The following is a 27240-nucleotide window of genomic DNA, read 5'->3' on the forward strand; positions in this document are numbered from 1 at the left end:
CATTACTAAAGTCTTATTTTCCTTCCCTACATAACGCCATAGTTCAAATAGAGTGCACTTCCAAATCATAGAAAGATGAATGTGAATTCTCTCTTTCATCACAAACTCATGTAATAATCAGAAGATATATCAGAGTTTGACTGCTTCATTGTTTCGTATTAAACACTCTACAATTCTGGCTGATTATACATAAGGTTGCTGCTTTCTTTCTTTTTTTCTGCATCAGAGTCATTTAAGAATATAGCAAGAGTAAGTTAGCCAACGTTCAGGTGAAAAGTAAGTAATATTGGCAGTTTTACAATATCAGAAACTTGCAGCTACTTAAGTGATTCAGCTGTTATAATTTATATTATAGCAAATCCTGTATAATTCACTCAGATCAAAGACACGGCTAAACATCAAAAGAGGTATAGTGTCCATATCAATGGAAATATTAGTATAAGGATAATTTTTCTTATTGGTGATTACAGAGCTTTTATGCCAAAATCTGTGAAATCATTGAGAATGCTGCCTCTCCATATTACCTATGCACTTTCTAAAATACATCTAGAACTCTCTCTTTTTTTGGATGGTATGGTCACTCAATATTTCTAGTGCCAATGGGAAGAGGGCTTTAAAAATATTTCTTCCAGAGAACCTTGGTGTTAATCTGTGTGCCTGTTGATTATTGAAAACCATTAGAGTATCATTACCTACATTACATCTCAGAGGAGTGTATGAGAAAATTTCACTTATGCTATGACAGAAACAAAACAACTAACATAGATAGTCAATGCAACACTTATGCAACTTGCTTGCTTAACAAAGCCTTGTCCGTCCTATGAACTGATTAAGAGGGTTCTTTCAGCAAAACCGATCTTAAAATGGATAGAATGCGTTCAAAGAAGAGTTCAAACTAGTGAGGACCAATCCTCACATGAGAAACTGCTGGGAATTGCCTTTGTGCATCAGTCATAACAAGAATCATGGAGGGAAACATGCTGCATGCTGGTGGCAGCCACTTCTTCAACATAACAGCTGCCATGCAAGAAATGGCCCTGAGTAGCTGCTGCAATAAATAAAATTAAATGTGTGTTAGATACTGCCAAAATATTTGTGTAACCAGAACTGTGTACAAACCTTATAAGCACAGCGCTAATGCTGCAAAAATGCAGTGAATTCAGCTAATCAGCATGTGCTGATTATTCAAGGATCAGATAGTGGGGATCCTACTTACCCAGGTTATACCACATGTCACGGATCTCAAAGCCAATTTGTCTTCTCATATCGCCATACCTAGAAAGAATGCAAATTTATTGATAAAAATGCTCTTTGTATTATTTCACCCTTTCAGCATTGTAATCAAATTATGTCTGGGTGTTTTGTTTTTTTTAAGCAACCTAGGATAAATGATTTGCTAGTTATTTAGGAGTCTTATTTAGGAGCCCAATGCACTTTATATCTTTAGGTCTATTGAATTTGTTAGGCAATACAACCATTGTTATGTGTAGGGAAAAGCTTGCAGAAATTAAATTACATTCTCAAATCATAGAGATGATAAAACACACACACAAAAGCTTGCATGGTAGCTCCCAGTCTAACATCTGCATTTCTCATTCTTCCTTGAGGGAAGAAAAAAGCTCTACTCCAGCGTCTATGCTGCATTTTCTGTAAACGTTTCACCTGTGGGAATTTCAGTTTGCCTTATCGGCATATTACATAACTGTCCCTTGAGAGTGTGGGGGTGTTTGTGTAGATTAATGAGAGTATTATCCATTTCTCAGTCTCTAATAGCTGGAGAAAACACACTGCACAGACTTAAGAATGTTTTACTTTTATGCATATTCTTAGCATACATTGCCTGCCCTAGAAAATGAACTAAGAAGAACTGTATTCAGCAAGTACCAAAGGATGCCCCCTCCCCCACAACTACCATGACATCTGCTGAGATACTACAATGGATCTGAATGCCCAGCAAATCTGCAGAAATCAGAAGCGATACTTTATTTTGGATTTGCAACTGATGAATGCATAAAAAGTGGATGATTCCATGCACTTCTTTGTCTCTTTACACACACACACACACACACACACACACACACACACAATTTTGTAAATGCAAGTACTGCCAATGGTTACCATACATTAATGAATCAAACTAAACACACAGTCGGGGGGGGGGAGAATTGCACCTTCTTTGAATTCTGTGGTTTTACATAGGTAAAGGTACCCCTGACCGTTAGGTTCACTCACAGATGACTCTGGGGTTACATGCTCATCTTGCTCTATAGGCCGAGGGAGACGGCGTTTGTCCACAGACAGCTTCCGGGTCATGTGGCCAACATGACTAAGCCGCTTCTGGCAAACCAGAGCAGTGCACGGAAACGACATTTACCTTCCCGCGGGAGCAGTACTTATTTATCTACTTGCACTTTGATGTGCTTTCGAACTGCTAGGTGGGTAGGTGCTAATCAAATGCCCTTGCTTAATTGATCATCAGCAAGTGTGCCCACCCCTATAAAAGCTGAAATTTTAGGAGTTTGCTGGTCTGGAGCATTCAGGTGTGTTTTAACACAATGCCAAGGAGGAAAGATGACACAGTGCTCTTGTGCTGCTGCCCATGAAACTGGGAAGGGTTCTAAGGTCATCTCCAACCAATATAAAGTCTATCATTCTACAGTGAGAAAGATTATTCAAAAGTGAAAAACTTTCAAGACAGTTGCTAATCTTCTCAGGAGCGGATAGCCCAGCAAATTCACCCCAAAGTCAGACCGTGCAATGCTTAGAGAAATTGTAAAAAACAACAACCAAGAGGTACATCTAAGGCTCTACAGGCCTCCGTTAGCATATTAAATGTTAAAATTCATGACAGTACAATTATAAAAAGACTGAACAAGTATGGTTTGTTTGGAAGGGTTTCCAGGAGAAAGCCTTGTCTCTCTAGAAAGAACATGGCAGCACAGCTTTGGTTTGCAAAATTGCATTTGAACAAACCACAAGACATGTGGAACAATGTCCTTTGGACAGATGAGAATTACATCCACAGCCTTCCTTTTTAATGCACAGGAATAATAAAAAGCTGCAGAACTTTCTGTGGAGTTTACATATTAACATACCATACAAAGTTTCAGTTGCTTGATCGCTTCTGTTGCAAAGACTCCATGAGTCTACTCCAGAGAACAAAAATATCCAGGACAAAGTTCCACCACTCTCTACTATTAACTGTCATCCAGTTGTAAGGTAGTTTGTGAAGCTGGAACTAACCATGGGATAAAATACCATACAATAATGCCAAAACAACATGTTTCTTTAGAGTGTGGTCCTTAACAACTGTAATTCCCTATCTTGAGTGAACATGGAAAGCCCTTAATGCAACATGTTAAAACCGAAGTGTTTTTTCTTAATTCCATATATCCTTTACTATAACCCTTAAAACACATTTGCACAGCCTGCCATCACCTTATTGCCCACTGCTACATCTAATCCTAATTCAGGGTGGCCTAAATTCTGGAAAACCAAGAGCCAAATTTAGGTTTGTGTAGATGTAAATTGCAGTTAACCATTACATGCTGGTAAAACTTTTATGCAGAATGGTAGGGCTGAGGCAGGCAGGGACTAGCATACAATTTCCTTGGCATTATCACAATCTGAGTATTTCATATTGTTTTTTCTGTGTACTCCATGTAGGAGTGATTCTTTTTTCCCCACTCTGAAATGAACTTCACATTGTTTAAAATTATGCAACGTTTTGTCTTTCTCAGCACAAGGAAACACTGTGTTAAATTCAAAACTCATGCAGTGCGGTTCCATTCACAGAAAGAACACTCATGCTGTTCACTAATGGAAAGGAGGGAGGTGATTTTTGCAGATTCCCCGTTCCCCATGCAGGCCTCTGGAAATCTGCTCTAGAAAAACAGAGAACACTGTGGAACGCCATGGAACCTGGCATGCAGGGAGAGAAAGTACAAACTATCTCTCCACCTTCCATAAAGGGAAAACTTTCACTGGCTTAGAGGCCTTAGTCTTGAAGGAAGGACTCCTTGTATGTGATGGAATGGCATCTTTGGCTCCAATCCAATGTCTTTTAAGGCTCAGCCTTACAAAAAAAACCAAGTCCTTTAAAAATAATTAAATTAAGGAGATTTCGCATCATAGCTAAAATCACTGAAGGCAACTGAAAACAAAGGGACAAACCTTCATTCTTCCAAATACCACAGCATGCTGCTTCTTTTTTTTAATAAAAAAAATTGCTATGAAATATAGTATAAAATGAATAAATTCCCTGTTGAAAGGTAGGCAAGTTAATCCGTTTTAACCAAGGTACAAGTCTGTGGCAACAAAACATTCTTTAGGGATACCACACTGAAATTCACAGCAGTTATGGAGATTAGCTACAAGACCTGTAGGAATTAGGGAATAAAGCATTCTCATCAAATGAGATTAGGATAAGCAAAAAGCTAAAGTGGCTTTTAAAAAAGATTTCTCTAATATGTTCATTCTTAAATTTCTTGACTCCATGAATATACTACAAGATAAACATTTGCTTTATCCAGTAATTTTGTATCTTGATGCTTGTCTAAAGAATATGATAAATACTTGATTCATGGTTTCAAGACTAACCTTTCATCATACTATGATTGCTTCTCAATGCATCTTGAATTTTCTAAGCAGTTAAAGCAACATTATGTTAATAATCCCTCGTGCTCCTGCTCATGATTTTATACGTGGAATGCAACTTACTTGTTAAGGATTTTGCATCTTTTAGTACTTGAAAAGTTCTCCAGCTGAAGTGACTCTTGGGTAAGAAAAGCAACAGCAAGGTGGAAATAGTTGTTCCAAAGCTAGAGGTCACAAAGATTACAAGAATCATCAGTATTACATGACTGAAACATCTTAACATATGGTATTTTTTAAAGATGTAATTTATATGCATAATTATTAATAGTAATAAGACATCAGGCTTGGTTTGTTTTTGACAGAAACTTTGAATTTTGCCACACTGCACAGTTTTGATTAAACAAACTTGCCCATCTGCACAAATATTGAAATCAAAGGCTTTCTGATGATTCAAGCAAAATGGAATGCGAATTCATGAGTGTCTGTTTATGTTGTACAGAAAGTCAAAGAAAACCACCAACTTTCTCAAATGGATGCTGAAGTATGGAAATATGTGAACTAAACTATGAAAAATGTGCACAAGCAAAATAAAAAGAAAGAAAAGGAACTGGAGTCAGAGGACTTGTGGAAAAGTAAAGCAGTGAAATTTCTAAACATACTGTGTCAAGCAAAGTAATAAATTATCCTGCTTGATTAAAACAAAGATAAATTTATAATAAAATTAACTAGATCCCTTAGTATCTCCGTATGATTGTAAGCAACAGAACACATTTGTATACAATCCTAAACCATGGTTTAGTGAACTTTTGAAATATTGTTATGAGATTTTTGTGGTGTTTTATATGGTCAAACTTAATTTCAAATTTTGTTTGACATCTGGCTTGTAAAAAAAAATGAGGGGAGATATTTTTTTCTTGAAAAGTGTACACAAATAAATTAGATAAATCAATGGTTTAGCACGATGTACACGGGTAGGAAGGAGCCTGAGCAAAACCACTGAAAGTTGCCGCTTTTCATCTTCACGGCTTCTGGGTTGTTTCTAAGCAAGATTGTTTCTTAAAGCTGTAAACAGCTTCAGGCTACAACAGTGGTTTCCAAATATTTTTTTTCCATGGACCACTTGAAAATTGCTGAAGGTCTTGGTGGATCGCTTACTGATTTTTCTGCCTGTTGTAGCAACTGTAATGCACTGTGCTAGATGCTGCATATTTTTAAAATACATGCCACAGGCCACCTGAATGAAGCCTTCTGACCATCGTTTGAGAACCCATATAGACTAGGATACCTAAGGGACTGCTTCCTACCATATGAGGCTATCTCTGAATTCATCAGGAGAGACCCAGTTGCTTGTACTGCTAGTCTCTGAGGTTGTTATTTTATACCTCAGGGAAGCGAAATCTGTGGCCTTCCAGATGTTTTGGTACTGAAACTTATATTAGCCCCAGCCAACAGAAAGGGCCACAGGTTCCCCATCCTTCCTATATCTAATTTCCTAGGAATACATCCCACTGAGCAGATGTGTACTACGTACTATGAATCTCACAATGTGGGTGAGCCTCCTAAGATAGGGGGTCCTAAGTTAGGGGGTCATAACATTGTTTATTCTGTTTTCAAAATATATAATTGGATGTTACTTGGTTATAAAGCATTGGATGGATTTTTATCTTGAACAAAGATTGCTTTACATACTGCTTACATGCCATAATGGTTCGGAAGTGGTTTACAGGCATAAAACCAAGTCTAAAATTAATATAATAACAATAATGCACAACAAAAATTACATCAAAGCGTTAAAAATGTCCATATTTAAAATGTGCAACAAAACAAACCCGCTAAAAAAAACACAAACTATTAAACAGGTAAAATAATCAATTAAATAGTTGGATTTTTTTAAAAAAAGTTCAATTTCAGGTGAATGGTTACCTGAACAGGTGCCTCTTCAAGAGCCAGCAGAATGCCAGTGCAGATGAGGACTCTCCTCTATCAGCAGGGAAGGCATTCCACAACACTGGTGCCACCAGTGAAAAAGCCCACTACCGTGCTAACCAATAACCCAATAATCAGGTTGCAGCAAAACTAACCGGTTCCCATTTGCCCTTAATGGGCAATGGAGGGCAGTATCCCCTCCCCCCCAGGTAGCCAGATCCAACTATTTAGGGCTTTATATGTAAGTAGCAGGACCGTAAAACTGTCTCAGTGGCTAATAGGCAGTCAGTGCAGATCCCTTAGCTAGTCTATGTGACCAATAAGGAACACCACTCACCAGGATAGGCTGTGGTGCTCTGCCCCAACTGCAGCTTCTCGACCAGCTGCACGGAAGGAAGCCTCACATAGAGAGCATTATAATAGTCCAAACATAAGATTTGGCAAAATTATCTCTGCCCAGGAAAGGGAGCACTTGACATACCAGCTGAAGCTGGTGACAAGTGCTTTTTGCCACAGAGGCCTCCTGGGTGTCCATGGAGAAAGACGGTTGCAAGAACTGTGTACTGGATCCTTGAGTGTGAGTGCAACCTCCATCCCAAACAGACAAATCCCCTAATTCTCAGACCTGGGAACAACTTATACGCAGTGTTAGTGTCTTAGCAGGATTCAGCTACAGTCCATCATAATAACTAGTAAGTGGTTTCCAAACTTTGGAACATTCTGCCCTGGGAGATCCATTTGGCTTTCTACCTGATGGTGTTTTCTGCCAAGAAGAATATCTTCCAGTTCCAGCAAGCCTTTGGCATAGTTGATTTTTAATTATTGTTCTAGCCCTCCAAGTTTTCTCCCTCACAGCTGATGTGCTTGTGTGCTTGTCACCAGCTACGGGTCTAGGTTGTGGTTGTGTGTGTAATTTTGACTTGCTTTTGAATTTTGATCTTGACTGAGCTGCCCGAAGTGCCTCATACTGAGGCACAAATGCAGGATGTAGACGATTTTTTAAAATAAAGTAAAATGCTCTCCAAGATGACACAGTGAGTGAGGAAGTGTGGCTGCAACTCACAGGGATACTTCAAATGCCTTTTTTTAATGACTGCAAAATGTGTGGAAAGGATGCATGCACACACATATACAAAAAATAATAATGGAGACAATATTCATGTCTTACCTGCAGCTCAAAGTTGGTTTGATCAAGAAATTTCTTGTTTAGCATATCTGCATACTGATTAATTGCTCGCAGGAAGACTCTGAAAGATCAAGAGAAAATTACATAATTACACACTTAAGACTTTGGCACCTTTGTAAGTTTGGCATCCAAATTAGATATAAATCCAAGACTGTCTGGAAAGTAGAATTTGCTGCAGTTATTAGGAAAGCAGTGAAAACTTACCACTGTTAAATATGCAGAATTATATGCAGATGCTCTCGAAATTAATCAAGGAAATTAGCATATGTAGAATAAAAGAAATAGAAGCAATCCTTTGGAAAAAATATTCACTTCTATTTAATATCATGATATCATAAAAAGATAATTAACAATTCAATTTACTGATAAGCAAAAATTAATTGCATTTCAAAGTCACATGTACTAATATTATTGGTTTAGAATTAAACTCTTTACTTAAGTAGAATCAACAGCTGGTGAACAATGGATTGAACTTCTACTTATATATTAGCACATTAAAAAGAGGAGAAACATAGCTTACATTGGGTACAAACAAAACATCCCTTAACAGGTATTACATACAAAACTCTACATTCTGGCAAAGAGTAAAACAATCTTCAATGCCCAGATCTTTGCTTTCCAGGCAAATGTTTCAGCAGCAGCAAATTGTTTAATTGGTGTTATTAGGATGTCGACTAACGACTTGGTAAACTGACATGTCCTTTGAATAGGCTGCAGACACTGTGGGTTTGTGTCATTATCTCTGAAAGGATGGCAATAATAAAGGTCAGACTCTTTCTAAACGACCTCTCTCTTTTTGCACAATAGTTATCTGTAGAAAGAGTGACTCACATTAGGACACAGATAATAAACTTAATTACTCCTAATACATTTCAGTATCCTGCAATAAAAAGAGTCTGGAAACTGAGGACATATGGCATTTTGACAGGTCCTTTACAAAAAAGTCAAGGATCACTAGGTGAGTTAAGGACAAACGCACAATATAAACTTGCATCTGTGTTCCTTTTTGCTCTGTCCTCTGCTACCTCAGACACTTCACAGACAGGACCCAGCATTTGATATTTGCCCATATATATATTTATTGCCCATGGATTGCTGCTATAACAAAAATATGTGGTTTATTTTAAAATAAAGTCTCAGTCTCATTTTTCAAATACACATAATTCCACAAGCACAATCCTGTTTTGCAAAAGCAAACGTTGTGAGGAAGCTACAGCACTGCGAATGGTACAGAGATGCAGCAAGAAGAGTGACAGCTTCAACAGTAGAAAGACCCTCAAAAGGTAAGGGAGGCAGTTGTGTTAAATTCCTCTGTAAATTCAACGTTAGGGAGGAAAGAAACAATATCAAATCCCCTTCCTACAGCATTAAAATAAACCAGTTGCTGCCTAGGCAGCCGGTGTTTAGACACCAGGCTTCATTTTACCTGTCTGCTTTCTTAAGCCATTGGGTAGCAGAGTCAGTATTTGAGATTTGTTTCAAGTATGCACTGTTTCTATTGTGCTTGTATCGTTATTTCTGTCTTCTGGGAATTTTACTGTCACCCATCCAGAGGTCCATGGATGTGGTGCAGGATATGAATTGACTAAACCAGGCACCCCCAAACTCGGTCCTCCAGATGTTTTGGGACTACAATTCCCATCATCCCTGACCACTGGTCCTGTTAGCTAGGGATGATGGGAGTTGTAGTCCCAAAACATCTGGAGGCCCGAGTTTGGGGGTGCCTGGACTAAACCGATAAATCAGCATGGTACTGCAAGAAACCTCAAGCCAAAACGGTGGAAGACAGGCAACCTACATGTGGTGAACCTATCAGAAACCTAGAGCAGCTCAGAGCTTTTTAAGCAGGTGACAGGTCTTCTTGTGTGTTGTTGCCAAGTTCTACCCTATCCCCACTTTATGAGTGTAAAAAGCTTACACCATTATCCCAAAGGAACAATATGTCCTCAACTGGATTCTCTCAGTTTCCCCCCACAGAATTCAGATAATTAGAGAAAAGAGGGTAAAAGTACTGATGCAAGTGGACAGAGAAATTGACAAGGGGCTGCAATTTACCTATGAATTTACTGTAAAAAAAAATGTTGGACATAACTCATTACTTAACTACTTTTTTTGGAGAAAGGCATCTAAAGAACTAGTCGAACAGAGGTGACAAAATATTAAGTTCTAGGGCTAACTGACAGATTAAACAGTCATTGGGTCCAGATGGCATACACCAGAGCATTTGTATTCAAATTTGAAATTGTTAGTACTTTAACAAGCATTTACAACTTGAAACTATGATCGGCTTCTTTACCAGAAGCCAATTTAGAAAAAGGAGTAAGAAATAAACAGAAAATTAAAGGCAAGTTAGCCTAACAGCTGTCCTGTCCAAGGTAAACTGAAAAGTGTTGATATTTGAATTATTAGCCATATAGAACAGGCTTCCCAACCTAGTGGGGGCTGTTGTAGAATGCAGCTCTCATAATCTCCGACTATAGGTTTTATTAACCAAGGCCAGTTGGAGCTGAAGTTCAGCAATATCTGAAAGGCACCAGTTAGGGAAGGCTAATATAGAAGGTAAAAATATTGCTGAGGAAGAATCACCATGGATTCTTAAAAAGAAATCATGCATTACCTTTTTTTTTTTTTTTTTTAGTATTCTTGCAGTGTTTCAAGAAACACACAGATAAGAGTGATGCAGAAAACATAATACTTGGACTTAATTTTCCCCCAAAAAATGTTCTTTGTCTTAGGCTCCGATGCAAACTTAGGGGAGGCGGGTGGCGCTGTGATCTAAACTACTGAGCCGGGCTTGCCGATCAGAAGGTTGGCAGTTCGAATCTGCGTGACTGGGTGAGCTCCTGCTGCTCTGTCCCAGCTCCTGCCAACCTAGCAGTTTGAAAGCACATCAGTACAAGTAGACAAATAGGTACCGCTGTGGCAGGAAGGTAAACGGCGTTTCATGTGCTCTGACACTTGTCACGGTCCTCTGTGTTCCAATAGCGGTTTAGTCATGCTGGCCACATGACCCGGAAAGCTGTTTGTGGACAAACACCATCTCCCTCAGCCTGAAAAGCGAGATCAGCGCTGCACCTCATAGTCACCTTTGACTGGACTTAAGTGTCCAGGGGTCCTTTACCTTTTTACCTTTACCTATGTAAACTTAACAGTTAAAGCATAAGAAGAAAGTGGAGTACAGTGGTAAGTAGACGGGGTTGGTGATATTTAAATGAAGTAAAGTAGTGGTAGCTAACATAGAAAACGCCAGGTTATTGGGCCATGGTTTGGCATAGTGTTGTGTAATACTACAAGAACAAACCTTGGTTGCAGCTCATGGTGAGTTTACAGCAAAACTATAGTGTGGTAACAAGAAGACTGGGGAGCAGGTGAAGCTGCCATATTTTTTACTGTACCCACATGATCACATACTCTTCCTTAGCTATGGTTTGTCTTACTGTTATGCAAAAAATAAAAAGTAATGGTTAGCTTTTTCTAAATAAATCCATGGTTATGTGGGATTATACCTAAAAATAATGTTGCTATATGATGTTCTAGAGATTCTGCACAATGCTGGAATTTTTTATTTTATTTTTTACAATTTGGAATTGCCTTTAAAACTACAGTTTTATAATGATTTAATCCTAGTGCTTACAAATAAGACTGACACATTTATGCATTGACTGGCAGACAAAACAGCAACAGAAGGAGATACATTAGTCTATAATTTATTACACTTAACTGGGTGACTCAACAATACACTGTTCAGCAGCACTATTTAGATACAAAACACTAAGAATCAGAACATTAAACGCCTTCATAATATGCACTCTGTTATTTTCAAGAGAGCACATGATTGGGTGCTAGCACTACTGTAATTTATTTAATATATTTGTATATCACTTTATATTGTTATTGGCTCCCCAGGGAGCTTAGAAGAAAATATTGAATGCAAGTTTGGGAGGGGGGGGGTCTCAACTCCAGTAAGATCCAAGGCCAGCTGCACATCCTCATGTGACCATCAGCATTGGAGAGCCTGAAGAAAATGTTCTTGCTCCAGTGTTGGTATTCACATTCTATTATTCTTACCTTAACAAAACAGGCTTGTAAGGATGTGGTGAGAAAATACTGTCAGGAGTTGCTGACCACAGGCCCATGTGCTGAAAAGTATAACTGTGGTCCCTCCAGAAAGAGACTTCCAGGTCTGACCTAGTTCCACCCACCCTCCTAGGTGGGAAGGACTATATAGGGCTTTCTTTTCCAGATGAGGGAGCTGCAGCCCAAGAGAGGAAAAGAGCTACTCCAAAGAAATTCAAATCTCCAGAGCCTGATGAGCTGCACTTAAGGGTACTAAAGGAGCTTGCAGATATACTGGTAATCTCAGAGCCTCTGTCTCTAATCTTTGAAAATTCTTGAAGAACAGGTGAGGTCCACATCTTTTTTTTATATATATAAAAATATATAAAGGTGGGGGGAGAAGATCCAGTTAAGTACCGACCAATCAGTTTGACATTGATACCAGGAAAAGTCCTATAATAGATAATTCCACAGTTGGTCTACGAGCACTTTGAAAAGGATGCTGTGATTAATAACATCTAGAATGGGTTTCTCAAAAACAAGTCATGCCAGATGAATCTCATTTTGGGGTGGATACAGTGACAGGCTTGGTGGATCAGGGGAATGAAATAAATTATAATAGTATTTATTATTTCCAAGTCACCTTCAAAGGTAGCCCCACATAGCATGCATTGCATTAGTTGGGATTCCAGATTACCATAATGGAATGGAGAACTAAGTCAAAACTAACAAAACAAATTTCAGTAGAGTCAAATGTAAGGTCATACACTTAGGCAGGAGGAACCAGCAGCACAAATATGAGATGGGGGACACCTGGCTTCCCAACAGTACTTGTGGAAAGGATTTAGGATAGGGGTTAGCAAACTTTCCTACCAGTGGGACAGCTCACTGTCCCTCAAATCTTCTGGCGGGCTGGACCACCCACCCACCCACGCACGCACACAGACACACACACTAGTGGAGGGAGGCTTCTCTCTCTGGTTTAGTGCGGGGACTGACCGTGAGGGCGGCAGGGTCCTCGGGCCAGATTAAAGAGCCCCTTGGGCCTTATCCGGCCCACTGGCCTTAGTTTGCCAACCCCTGATCTTAGCAGACCACAACCTTAACATGAGTCAACAGTGTGATGCAGCTGCAAAAAAACCCCTAATGCTATTCTAGGCTGAATCAACAGTATAATGTCCAGATCAAGGGAAGGAATAGTACTTGGTCGGACTACGCTTGGAGTACTGTGTCCAGTTCTGGGTGCCACAATTTAAGAAGGATATTGACAAGCTAGAAGGTGTGCAGAGGAGGGCGACCAGAATGATGAAGGGAGGGTCTGGAAACCAAGCATTTGAGAGTGTTGGGTATGTTTAGCTTGGAAAAGAGAAGACAGAGAGGAGATATAATGGCCATGTTCAAATATCTAAAGGGCTGTCACATGGGAGATGGAGCAAGCTTGTTTTCTCCTGTTCTGGAGGTTAGGACCCAAACGAATGGATTCAAATTACAAGAAAGGAGATTATGACTAAACATCAGGAATAACTTTTTGATGGTAAGTGCTATTCAACAGTGGAATGGACTCCCCTGGGAGACGATGGGCTCTCCTTCACCAGAGCTTTTAAAGCAGAGGCTGGATGGCCATCTGTCATGGATGCTTCAGTTGAGATTCCAGCATTGCAGGGTGTTGGACTAGATGACCCCCAGAGTCCCTCCCAATTCTATGATTCTATATCAGTTTTTATCCTCTGTTCCTATTATTTTTGTTATTCTTTGTTAGGCACTAACATTCAAACCATTATCAGTGCCCAGAGGAGCAAATCTGTCATAATATATAAAAAAAGCCAGAGAAATGGATAGGAGTATAAAACAGTGTTTTCTTGTCCTTCTCCAAGGGTGTAACAGAAAATAGCAATACAGTTGTAGAATCTGTTCTGCTTTGTTGGTCTGAGAGTACTTGTGTTGCTGACATTGCTGTAAATGGATCGCTAATGCCAGGAAAGAGAAAAACCTTTACTGAAGCTTTAGGTAATCTTCCTTTTGAGCCACACAATAGCTGTCACATTTTAAAGAGATATAAGAACTTTTTAGAGAGTGAGAGGAGGGAGCTATTGAAGGGATCCTGTACAACACAAACTGTATCGGCAGAAGAAATGGGAGGAAGAAAACTCAGTCTAAAGTCCTAATTCATTATAAAATATTGGCCTATACTTTATTCTCAGTACCAAACATTTGTGATAAAATACAGATTTTATTTCATTTGTTCACAACAGTTGCCTGATGTGCTCGTTAAGATTTGGTAGCTGAAAAGACACACTCTGCTAAGATCAGCTGCAGTGCTAAGCTAGGCTAAGTAGCTCCACAAAACCCTGCTGCCCTTCAAGCTCGCAAGAAGACCCTCCCTGGAGCCCAAATCAGTCCTCTTCAGGCTCTGAGGTGGGTCTCCTTGGGAGCCACTAGGACTCTCTAGGGTGCTCCCCATTATACGCGATTCCATGTATGTGTGTGGGGCCCTGGAATGGAACCCTTGTGTAAATGGGGAGGCATATGTATTTGTTTCAATCATCATTGCTATGGAGCAATGGCCACACTGTATTTTTGCCATTTTTCCTGGAGAACCCTCATTTAAGGCATGAAAGCAAATGAATTTGCTACTTCGTTATTTTCTCTCCCTCTTCCCTGCCTTAAATCCAAGCAATACACTGCAGCTTCCATGAATTTATGTGATGTTTCCTGCTAAGATCCCTAGCTATCTATGTAGAAGGAATGAGTGTATATGTTAAAAACAGAAATCACACGCTAAAATCCTAGATACAGTTACTAGATCTGGCTGCTAGGAAAGCATGAAGATCACTTGCAGAAACCTGTCTAGCTGCAAAGCATAACCTACATTCAGCCCTCAGGAAAACTTGTTTACCATGACAAGATTTGAAAACCAAGATGTTAACAAGAAGTACGCACATCAGCTTGGTATATAGTAAAATAACCTTGCCTTGCCTTGCCCCTTTCTTCTAGCAATAGCTATGTGCTGGTTATGTCAGACAAGATCAGAGTATCTACAACATATGGTGCTCAAGTCATGCGCACAGAAGAAAATAGTTTTTTTTAATAAACTTATTTCTGAGCTGTATTTTTGTTGTACTTGCTCCTAAAAAAAGCAGTAACTTCATGCATTTCCCAACATTAACTCATCTACTTTCCATAGAACAAATAATTTACATAATTTTCCCTTCGCATGTTAAAGCAACCCTATAAATAGAAATTGCTGCTATGATAACCTCAAGACATTTGAGAGTTCTTATATTAAACAGTCATGTCAGCTTATGAAGAATGGAAAATACTAGGTATGCACAGGCACTCGTTTTAACCAAGAACATAGATATAGCTTCTCAAATTAACAACTAGGCCCAGTTCATTCACAGGTACAGTTTAAAATATATCCCAGACAAGGGCTAAGAACTAAAAGGGCAAAAATAATAATCCATTTTTCAGGATATGTCAATGAACTTAACTGTTTTTAAACACACAAGTTCAAAGCAATTTTTAGAAAAGCTCTGTAGTGACACGTCTGCATTTTCACTCCAAAATAAAAGGCAACTGTCTGACCCTCCAGTTAAGGTATTGTAGAAGCTCTTGTAGGAAAGGGTAGCCCAATGCAACAATACAAAGGGCAGTATAGGATGTGCCTTAGGATTTTCAATTCAGTATTCTTCTGATAACATAAAATTGCAGTGGTGTCATTGATATAATGAAATGTGCATGATTTGTTTAAATAATTTATTTGGGGGACAGTTTTTTTACACTATCAAGGTTATTACCTCATAAAGAGTGGTATGCATAGTGAATGAATAAGAAGGATGTATGTTTATTTTGGGGGGCTCCTGATGTCTCTTTAAGTAATCAGTGAGGATTATACATTTGCCCTGAAGGACCACATTAAATGAGTTTCAAAGAATCTCACAATCCCTATTAATTTTAAATTTTAAAATAGGCTGAGATGTCTTACAATAATTCCCCAGTAATCAATCTGTTTTGTAGAATAGACTATTGACTATTGAGTCAAGCTCTTTCATGCCCATTTTCATGGAAAGGACATTGGACCACACACTCTTGGTACGATTATTGAATCTATCAGGGATTGGGTAGCATTGCTGAAATCAAATCATTGTCTGGAAACACAGAAGAAAAACAAGTCTACCTGTGGCTTTAATCATCTTGGTTTACAAGGTTGAGGTTGCGCCCCAGTTATTCACTGGTCAACACCAGACTCCTTGAGAAGTTTTAAGTGTCAGCTAGAAACTAGTGGGAGTTTGATTGAAGTGTTGTTAATGGACAACCTTGCACCTCACCTCTCACAAACAGGAATCGTTTGGGTTAAACAAAAAATCAGACGGGGTAAAAAGAAAACTTATAGTAGCATTGACACTTCACACACTTTGGAAGAATCTACTACTTAATACTTATTTAAACCAGATGTATTTCAAAATAATAGTTGGTTGATTGTTCCAGCGTCTCTCTTAGAGCAAAGCTCCATCTATGTATTATTGCAGTAATGGCTTAGTGATTCTAGATTTCTTAATTAATTATCCAGGGTGTAACAGTTTGTGAAAATAAACTTAAACCCCCTATTCACAGTGGTCTAACACAAAAGTCATTTCATAGTACCTGAATTAGAGTTTCAGGATTCATGGAGTATAATTTCTGCACCTTGACCTGAGCTGACAAAAAATGTTTCCTCAAATCCATCTACCCCTGGAAGGTAGTATTCTTCTTAATGAAGACGTCTCTCTTCCTCCTGCTCAAAGAAACTACCAATGATCAGAATGGTAGAACAGGACCATATCAACGATTTTAGGGGGAGTGTTCTCCAGAAAGATAACCCCTTGATGGCCTGTCTTCTTCAAAAAGGAAAGAAAAGGAAACAATAGAATTGTAAAGGACACTGGGTTTATCCCTTTCCCCTTGAATGCTGACAAATCAAAAGGGTTTCCTTTTTTAAAGGGAATACAGTGGTACCTCAGGATGTGAACTGGATCTGTTCCGGAGCCCTGTTCGCATCCTGAAGCGAACGCAACCCGCTTCTGCGTGTGCCGCGATTCCCCGCTTCTGTGCATAGAGTTATTTTGACCGTCTGCGCATGCACGAGCGGTGAAATCCAGAAGTAACGCGTGCCGTCATTTCCAGGTCACCGCAGAGCGCAACCTGAAAGTGCTCAACCTGAAGCGTATTCAACCTGAGGTATGACTGTATTTCATAAACAGAGAATCTGTTGATTAAGTTTAGGATGATATTTAAAACAGGTATATGGCAAATAAAAAAAAGAGGGTACATACTATCTACTGGCACTAGAGCCAATCAAGTCAGTAGTCTGACAAAGGTGTCATGGTACTGGAATAAGGAAAGTAACAGCTTCTATTACAGGCAATACTCATTTTGCACGAGGGTTAAGTTCCAGACCCCCATGTGCATCACCAGAGCATGAGCAGACCTCTTCCTCCTTTTTGTGACATCTTTATGTTTTGGGGCCACTTTCAGGTTCAGGACTGGGCACGCGTGCGCGATTGTGCATCATTTGGATGAGCCTAAATTGGTCATTGCCTGCTCAAAGTCCCAGATTTGTGAGCCATTAAGAACCTCTTTGCTGATCTGCACCAGAGTCCATGTGTTTTGGACTCTTAGAATTGAGAGCAACAAGAAGGACATTTTGAGCGACCAGAATAGCACCTTCACACAACATCATGAGATAAAGGGAACCCCCACTAGTACCTTACGCTGGCTACTATCAGGGCCTCTGATTTATCTAATGCCCTAGTGCTGCTGGAACATGCCCAGTGTTATGTACTGAAAGAACTGTACTTAGGAGTCCAGGAGGATTCCTCTTGATATAGCTTCTTTCTAGATCCTATTTTTGTCACAGCAGCATAGGAACTTTAGCCAGGGGTTAGAATCTTTGATCACATGATCGGGAGCCCTACCCCATGTCCAGCATCTAACCATTGCGGGAGCCAATTTGCCATGGAAGAGCAAGGGTTCATGACCTCATGTCCCCAAAGCATGTAAAAGCATCTATATATATTTTACACTTTGCTCAGCTTTCCAGGTCATTGACTTTTAAGGTGGCATTGAAGTCATACAACTTCTGCTTGCAAGGTAAAGAATAAGTGAACATGAACCATAGACACTGCATTCACTAGCTTTTCCCCCAATGTCCTTAACTTGACTGGGGGGTTACTCAGATCAGGTTCTTTTTGAGATGTGGCAGTCTTTTTTTGGAGTTTAGGAAGTAGATATTATTCTCCTGATTTAGGGCTTCCCCTACCTTTTCCATGGCCCAGTCTTCCCATAACTGTCTCTCAGTGAGTTGTAGAAGCAGTGTTAAAGCAAATTACGGCATTCAGTGCTTTTATTCTTTCTACATTTTTATTCTAAAAGCACAAAAATGAATTCTTGAATGAAAAATCTATATGCTTATGCTTAAAAGAGCACAATAACTTGTGAACTGTCCTTTTGCATTAATAACTAGCCCCCTTTGTATTACAATATTCTTATCAGGCAAAGAAATGGATGCAGACTGACATTTATTGTGACAAAATGAATGATGTTTTCATGTGCTGGAGATCCTAAATGCTTACAGCAATCACATCACAGAATTCCATCTGCCTGGAACAGATAATTTTATATCATCTATGTATATCTGTCAAATGGTATAGTATATCTATCGGCAATAAATCTAATCATAAGTACAAAAAAGAAGCCGCTTATATAGCCATGAAGATTGGAATTGGATAAAAATTGTGAAAAAATGACTGTATAATCTATATTTTAATTTCCTTTCATTTTCTATCTCTTACAGCATTTTCCCCTTTGAAATAAAGCCTAACAGGTGATAAATCACCCACCTTGTTTGGGGCATTAGGAGACTGTAGTGTTATGTTCTGCATGCCTGTTGAAGCTTATATCATTTTGTTTCACAAGTGGGGCATTACAGAGTCTTAAATCATAAAGTTGTCTCTCTTTCTGCTCTGTGGCCACTCCTGTGGCTTTGAAAATCCAATATGAGGAATCATTCTCTATGGTAACTTCTGTAGCTGCAAGCAAAGCAATTTAGAAAACACTTTTATGGGAGCAGTTTCTACATAGTACTTGTAACAAATTGCTTTGCAGTGACAACATTTACAAAATATGCAGTTTAAGTAATACAAATGGGTTATCAAATTACCATGATGTAAACAGATAGAAAAGTAGTTTCCCATCAACAAATCCATTATAAACTAGTACAAAACAGGATTATTTACCCAGCATCGCTGCATTCCTGCTAATCTGGCACAAAGTTATTACAGCTCAAGCTTTAAATGCAAGTCGCTCAAATTTTCTAACATAATTTACTAATGTAAAACATGTTGCCTATTTTATAAGGGTAGGAAGATGGAAGAAATAACTTTACCGGGGGGGGGGGGGATGAGAACAGGAACTCTGTTTATGGAAGGATTGCTCCATTTTTTGTGAACCTTTCCCCTCTTAGTCCCGGCATCACAACTGAACCCACTGAAGTGCCACTGACCATCAGAAGTGCCTTGCCTTCTTTGACAGAAATAATTTTATCCACTATGGAATAGTCTAATACCCATTTCTTGAGAGTGCAAGTACTTCTGTAACAGCTTGCAGTCAGTGGCAATGAGATTCTTTCTTTAAAAAGAATCATCACAGGTACTTCATAGATGCATTCCTCCAGGCAGAAGCCATTTATCTAGTGTGATTTATGCAAGCTTGTCATGCCGCATTTTAAATAAGTTAAAATGGCTTTTATAATTGTGAGAACAAAATAATTGAAGGCACTGTATCATAACGTCAAGTAACTTTTTTATTATAATCTCCGACCAGAAATCTACAGGTTAAGGAAAGAATTGAAAGCACGACCATTTCATCAGCTCAGCTCCATCTGGTTCCTTCCCTTTCTGAACTGTTTCCATTACAGTTGATCGTTCTAAGAACTGCTATTTAATTGAGGTTTGGTATCTGAGTTTGTTTCCCTCCCTTCCCTTCCCTTCCCTTATCTTCCAATCCCTTTTTCTTCTTGTGTTGTGTCTTGGAGCTATTGGGCTGAAGAAGGGAATAAAAATCATAATAAATAAAATTTGTGTTTGCTGTATATTGTCTCTCACATTTTCAGGAAATGACTGGGTACCTTTCAAATGGCTGGAACACTTTGTGGGTAACTTCTGAAGTTGGAGAAAATATAATAGCACTGTAAGCTAAATAACAGCATGGTCTTTGTGAGCCTCATTTTTTAAAATGTTCAGAGATCAGCTAAACACAGACATCATACAGCCTTTATTCAAAATAACACGAAATGCCTATCATCAGATGCTCTAAAATGGAAGCAGGGATCTTCTCTTTGTCTCTCTGGTAGAAGAATCAGTTCACTAGGAGACAGACACCTTGATTGCAGCTAGAATTGTTTTTAATTTACTAGCTGTTTGAAATCTCCTGAAAAATAGAAGCAATCAGCTCTACTACTCGGTGCAAACAACTCAGATTAATTCTGCAGCTACCCACTTGAAACATTCCTGCCAAGAAGTCTGTGAATGGTAGTGTGAGGAGTGAATACATGGAGCTTTCTGTACATCTCTAGGAAAACCATAAAACTTCAAGGGTTTGGTACTAAAGATACAAATCCAAAGTGAAGGCCTTAGAGCATTCTGACATTTTAATGTTTTCCCATTTGGTTATTCCTAATTTCCAAACACCAGATCGCAGAAATTGTTATACCTTGCCAACCAGTTCTGCGCCACTGAATAAAATCATGCTTTGCCAGGTATCAAATAATGAAGGGGGGGGGGAGCCAGTGAATTCCAGTGTGCCAGTCTGCACCCATCAATTGTTGGACTGGTCATGTTGTTCGGATGCCTGATTATAATCTTCCAAAGCAAATACCATATTCCGAACTTAATAATGGAAAGCGTAATGCTGGCAGTCAACAGAAGAGGTTTAAAGACTCCCAAGGCAAATCTTTAAAAATGTAGTATAAACACCGACAACTGGGAAACACTGACCTGTGACCGCTCCAACTGAAGAACAACCTTTACCAAAGGTGTCATGGGCTTTGAAGATGCTCGAACTCAGGACGAAAGGGAGAAACACGCTAAGAGGAAGGCACACTTGGTAAACCCTCAGTGTGATCAACTCCCACCCGGAAATCTATGTCCCCACAGTAGAAGGATGTGTGGATCCAGAATTGGCCTCCACAGTCATTTACGGACTCACTCTTAACCAGGGGTCAGCAAACTTTTTCAGCAGGGGCCAGGCCCACTGTCCCTCAGACCTTGTGGGGGGCTGGACTATATTGGGTGTGGGGGGGTGATGAACGAATTCCTATGCCCCACAAATAAACCAGAGATGCATTTTTTTAAAAAGCACACATTCTACTCATGTAAAAACACGCTGATTCCCGGACCGTCCACGGGCCGGATTTAGAAGGCAATTGGGCCAGATGCGGCCCCCAGCCTTAGTTTGCCTACCCATGGTTAAGACCATGTTCATGGAAGACAAACTCGGCTACTAGCAATCACCAAAGAAGACAACGGCCCATAAATCACACGATTCAGTCCCCCCAATTGACAGATGCTGCCCTTAATATGCCAGTTATTTCCCGCCAGTTTTTCCCCCCGGCTGCATCTGCCTTAAATTAGAGAGCCATTATTTTTGAAACCAAAAACAACTAAGGCTGCTATCTCCAAATTCTTATGCGACATCTGAATAAATAAATAAATAATATGTCAGTGAAGAAACCACTTATTGTTTAACGCAGAAGTTTACATTATGTTATGTTTTGAGTTATGAACACTTTTAAAAATTGTTTAAATACCTAACCTTGAAATGTAACACAAGGCAAAACTATCGGATTTAGACTTATGATCTCTGAGGAGATTACAGAAGCCGTGGTTACACTTGTTAAGGAGGGCAACCTCTTAGAAAGGCCATGTCTTGGGTATTAACAGGGTTGGTGTAAGAAACTGAACAGCCAAGAGCACACTACCCTACTTCTTGCCTTCCCCTTCTTCCTGACAGCAACCCTGCCTCCCCCTCGGCCTTATGTCCTGCAGCGTAACTTCTTTTTGTTGTTGTTTTGTCACAATGCATTTTATTATAGTTGTTACTTTCAGCCTTTCGGACAAAATGTGTGCACACCAAATAACCTTTAAGTCTCATAAGGTATGTGGCCAAGGGTGGAACAGCTACCAGGCATAATAATGCAGAGAAAGTTGTTCCATTTAAACGAAACATCTCAAGTGAGTTTTGTTCTCTTGCATCCTCTGAACTAGCTGTGAGTGATATTTCTGTTTCTGCACCACATGTGATCTCCTCAGGAACAAGTCACCAACTACATACAGTTCCCAAGTGATTGACAACACCCCTATTTTTCTGTTGCAATCTTAGCTAAAATACTTTTTTTCTTTTGCGGAATATAGACTCAGGCTATGAAAGAATAAACAACACAGTCTCTTAACACACTGGCCTAGCTCACATTAAACCAAAGTTAAAACCAACACATCATGGTTTGTGAAAAAAACTATAAGGATGGGTTTGGAATAATGTCACAATAAGCCAGACTCTGGCTTGTTTATCCGTGACTTAGCAATAGTAGAGAGAGGAAGCAGAACTTTTCAGCAGTGTATTTGTGACGGCAGTGGGGGCAGACAGAAGTACATGTCTTTGGGGAGGTTTACCCCACCCATATCTGCCTCACCCACCACTAGAATGCAGCACTTGGGTCAAAACAAACAACAGTTTGATTAAATAAATGCTCTGTTTCCTTGCACTTTAACACCTCTCATTTCAAATCAGTCAGCTAGATGCTGTGAATAAGCTGCAAGTCTGCTTTGTTTGCTCAACACACATAAATTGCTCTCGCCTCCTTGCGATAAAGATAGTTCACCGACATATAAAGCAATATTTAATAGTCTTTGATAAAACAAGACAAACAACACACTTCTTTTGTTCAGCCAGCATCAGGCAATGGTAGCATCTTAAGGTTTGGTCACCCCATTTCATAATTTCTTCCTTTGTTAATTACTGGCATGTGCCCATTTTACAGGCTACTGTTAAGTGCTGATAGCCTAGCCCTTAAGGTTTTTCCTGCTAAACACATTTAGTCTTAAAAATGCAAATGTTACCTTATTCATATTTCATTTTGGGACTACTTGTAGAGAATCACATGGACATTTATAGGGATGAGCACAAGCCTCATTTCATGTTTACCAGTTGCCTTGACAAGGATCAAAAATAGTATTATGTGTTAACTGGAAGGAGGATGGTGAGAGCATTTGAATAGCTGCTTTAAGTACTATTTTGGTAAGCAACCGTATTGTGTTTGCCTCCTTGTATGAATTTGTAATCACAGAAAAAGTATGTAATAATTGCTTTGAAAATGGAGTACTTCAAAACAAAGAGCACAATCCTAAGCAAGTCAACTCAGAAGAAAATCAATGGCACTTAATTCTGGAAAGTGGCATAGGATGGCACCCTGAAGGTCACAATTAAAAAGAGGAAGAGTGTAGGACTATTGATGAGGAAGTGGTAAGAGGCAAAGTCTCAAGTGATAGAAAAAAGAATGATATGGGAGTGAAGCAGAAAACAGGAGGACTAAACCAGGATGTGTCAGTCTATGGCACATATCATCCCAATGTATGGTGGTCATTTCATTATGCATCGCTTGCTGCATGTAATTAACACACTTCTTTCCAGCACAGTGACAAGAACTATCACTGTTGTATTATAGTGTTGTTGGAATCAGATACAGGTTCTTTGGTGTACACTTTGATGTGGGTTCAAACACACACCTTGTAATGCCTTGAAGATAACAGTCGCATAAGATGGAAACACCTGAGACTTGGAAACAGCAACAACCCCAGAGTGTTGAGGGCAGAGTGGAATGCCATGGCCTCCTGACTGTATGCTCTACAAAACGTGTTTGGGAAGTGGTAGGCATAAAAAGTAGAGATGGACTTCTCTAACTTTGCACATTCCATCTTACCCACATCATTTTTATGTCATCCACATGTAATTCAAAGAAAAAGCCTGATTGGCATTCACATCACTATGCTGAATACCATCTGGTGAACTCAATTCTCCGTGTTTTGGAAAACGTTTTAATTGCAATCCACAGTCATGCATGTTAATAACAAAAAACTTGTCAATAGCTTGCCCATTAGCTTGTGAATAGTATAGGGTTGAGACAAAATGATGTAGCTGGGGAAACATGGTTAACGTTTTTTTTTACCTGCAAGAAGTTCCTCCTTTTTCACTGATGGGAGGTTGGAGATATAGGAAGAGGAGGAACGTGCTCTCCCCCTTTCCCTTTCCAGTGCTTGGTATTCCTCCACAATGAGCTTCCTCACAGATCCAATCAGCTGCTGTTTCAGAAGTAATTTTTCATGACAGATAAATATTATTCTGACAAGAGCAGTGCCCAAATCTGTGTGATGCTGCTTGAGGGTCAAACATTCCCAGTTGACATGGGTTATTTAGATCTATGGCAGCCTAGATTTTGACAAAGTTCTAGAACTGATGCTGCTTTGGACACTTTTGTCAGTAACTCAATGCTTAGCTGGGGATAGGAGCTGTAGCTCAGTGGTAGAACATATAGTTTTCATGCAAAAGGTCCCAGGTTCAGTTCCTGATGTATCCAGGTAGGGCTGGAGATAAACTTGTGCCTAAAATCCTTCAGAGCTGCTGCCACACAATGCCCACAATACTAAAATAGATGGACCAATTGCCTGACTTGGTACAAAATAATTCCTATGAGTGTGACCCTATTTGTTTTTCCTTGAATTATTAAAGCTATAAGAACAATCTCAAAAGATGGTGATGGGAACATTCTGCTCCAGCCTGCAGTTTTTGGCTTATGCAATACTGCAAGGTTCCTTAATCTCCCATGCTATCTACGGTATATGAAACCACTGGGGAAGGTCATTGAAGGATATGGTTGAAGTGCTGTTTGTACATTAATGATACCTAGCTCTGTTACTCATTTTCATCTGGTGCAGCTGTGGTGTTTAAGGTTCTAAACAGATGTCTAGGATCATTATGAACTGAAAGTAGGTGAATAAACTCAAACTTAATCCAGATAAGATGGTGGTATTGATGGCTGGTGGTTCAGATGTCCTTGGGATAGGTGTTTAACCGGTTCTGGAGGGGCTGCACTACTCCTGATGGTGGCCAGGAGTGATCCCCCCCTGCTCCAGTTAGGGTGGAATGCCAGCTGTGTCCCCTCCTGGGTTGGAAGGATTTGGTCACTGTCATTCATGTCCTAGTAATCTCCAGAACAGACAGTGCTATGGTCTCTGCACGGGGATGCCTTTGAAAGTACTGCTATAACTTTATGAATAAGAATCATTTCAAGTTATTGTATTGACTCGAGAGACCTAAATGGTCATAGAATCATAGAATCATAGAGTTGGAAGAGACTACAAGGGCCATCGAGTCCAACCCCCTGCCAAGCAGGAAACACCATCAGAGCACTCCTGACATATGGTTGTCAAGCCTCTGCTTAAAGACCTCCAAAGAAGGAGACTCCATCACACTCCTTGGCAGCAAATTCCACTGTCGAACAGCTCATACTGTCAGGAAGTTCTTCCTAATGTTTAGGTGGAATCTTCTTTCTTGTAGTTTGGATCCATTGCTCCGAGTCCGCTTCTCTGGAGCAGCAGAAAACAACCTTTCTCCTTCCTCTATGTGACATCCTTTTATATATTTGAACATGGCTATCATATCACCCCTTAACCTCTTCTCCAGGCTAAACATGCCCAGCTCCCTTAGCCGTTCCTCATAAGGCATTGTTTCCAGGCCTTTGACCATTTTGGTTGCCCTCCTCTGGACACGTTCCAGTTTGTCAGTGTCCTTCTTGAACTGTGGTGCCCAGAACTGGACACAGTACTCCAGGTGAGGTCTGACCAGAGCAGAATACAGTGGCACTATTACTTCCCTTGATCTAGATGCTATACTCCTATTGATGCAGCCCAGAATTGCATTGGCTTTTTTAGCTGCCGCGTCACACTGTTGGCTCATGTCAAGTTTGTGGTCAACCAAGACTCCTAGATCCTTTTCACATGTACTGCTCTCAAGCCAGGTGTCACCCATCTTGTATTTGTGCCTCTCATTTTTTTTTGCCCAAGTGCAATACTTTACATTTCTCCCTGTTAAAATTCATCTTGTTTGTTTTGGCCCAGTTCTCCAATCTGTCAAGGTCGTTTTGAAGTGTGATCCTGTTCTCTGGGGTGTTAGCCACCCCTCCCAGTTTGGTGTCATCTGCAAATTTGATCAGGATGCCCTTGAGTCCATCATCCAAGTCGTTGATAAAGTTGTTGAATAAGACCGGGCCCAAGACAGAACCCTGTGGCACCCCACTAGTCACTCTTCTCCAGGATGAAGAGGAACCATTGATGAGCACCCTTTGGGTTCGGTCAGTCAGCCAGTTACAAATCCACTGAGTGGTAGCATAGTCATTCTTTACAAGAATATCATGGGGCACCTTGTCAAATGCCTTGCTGAAATCAAGGTAGGCTACATCCACTGCGTTCCCTTCATCTACCAGGCTTGTAATTCTGTCAAAAAACGAGATCAGGTTAGTCTGACATGACTTATTGTTCAGAAATCCATGCTGACTATTGGTGATCACAGCATTCCTTTCTAGGTGCTCACAGACTGTTTGCTTAATGATCTGCTCCAGAATCTTCCCTGGTATTGATGTCAGACTGACTGGGCGGTAATTATTTGGGACCTCTCTTTTCCCCTTTTTGAAAATAGGGACAACATTTGCTCTCCTCCAGTCTGCCGGGACTTCGCCTGTTCTCCAGGAATTCTCAAAGATGACTGCCAGTGGTTCTGAGATCACATCTGCCAGTTCTTTTAATACTCTTGGATGCAGTTCATCTGGCCCTGGAGACTTGAATACATCTAGACTAGCCAAGTATTCTTGTACTATCTCCTTAGTTATTCTGGGCTGTGTTTCCTCTGCTGAATCATTTGCTCCAAATTCTTCAGGTCGGGCATTGTTTTCTTTATCGGAGAAGACTGAGGCAAAGAAGGCATTGAGGAGTTCAGCCCTTTTTGTGTCCCCTGTTTGCATTTCACCATCTTCTCCTCTGAGTGACCCCACTGTTTCTTTGTTCTTCCTTTTGCTATGAACATACCCATAAAAGCCTTTTTTGTTGCTTTTAACCTCTCTAGCAAGCCTGAGTTCATTCTGTGCTTTAGCTTTTCTGACTTTGTGTCTACACGTGCTGGCTATTTGTTTGAATTCCTCTTTGGTGGTTTCCCCCCTTTTCCATTTTTTGTACACATCTTTTTTAATCTTAACTCAGTTAAAAGTTCTTTAGATAGCCACCCTGGCTTCTTTAGGCACCTTCCATGTTTCCGTCTCATTGGTATTGCCTGAAGTTGTGCTTTTACTATCTCCCTCTTAACAAACTCCCAGCCATCATCAACTCCCTTTCCTT

The 27240-nt window shown here is 39.9% G+C and overlaps 1 protein-coding gene across 3 annotated transcripts in view; it reads right to left on the reverse strand.

The window, feature by feature from the left end:
* The window catches only part of DOCK1 (dedicator of cytokinesis 1), a 346150-nt gene that overhangs the window by 87855 nt on the left and 231055 nt on the right, over positions 1 to 27240 (reverse strand). For 2 of the 3 annotated variants that reach the window (XM_053388897.1, XM_053388898.1), the window contains 3 exons: positions 7691 to 7769; positions 4720 to 4820; positions 1217 to 1275 (listed from right to left, as the gene is read on the reverse strand). In XM_053388897.1, the coding sequence (XP_053244872.1) occupies positions 1217 to 1275; positions 4720 to 4820; positions 7691 to 7769 (239 nt within the window). Of the gene's footprint in view, positions 1 to 1216; positions 1276 to 4719; positions 4821 to 7690; positions 7770 to 18739; positions 18832 to 27240 lie in introns of those variants that run through there. The other variant, XM_053388899.1, reaches the window with a different exon arrangement.

This window comes from Podarcis raffonei, chromosome 5 (assembly GCF_027172205.1).
Source record: "Podarcis raffonei isolate rPodRaf1 chromosome 5, rPodRaf1.pri, whole genome shotgun sequence".
Lineage (NCBI taxonomy): Eukaryota > Metazoa > Chordata > Lepidosauria > Squamata > Lacertidae > Podarcis > Podarcis raffonei.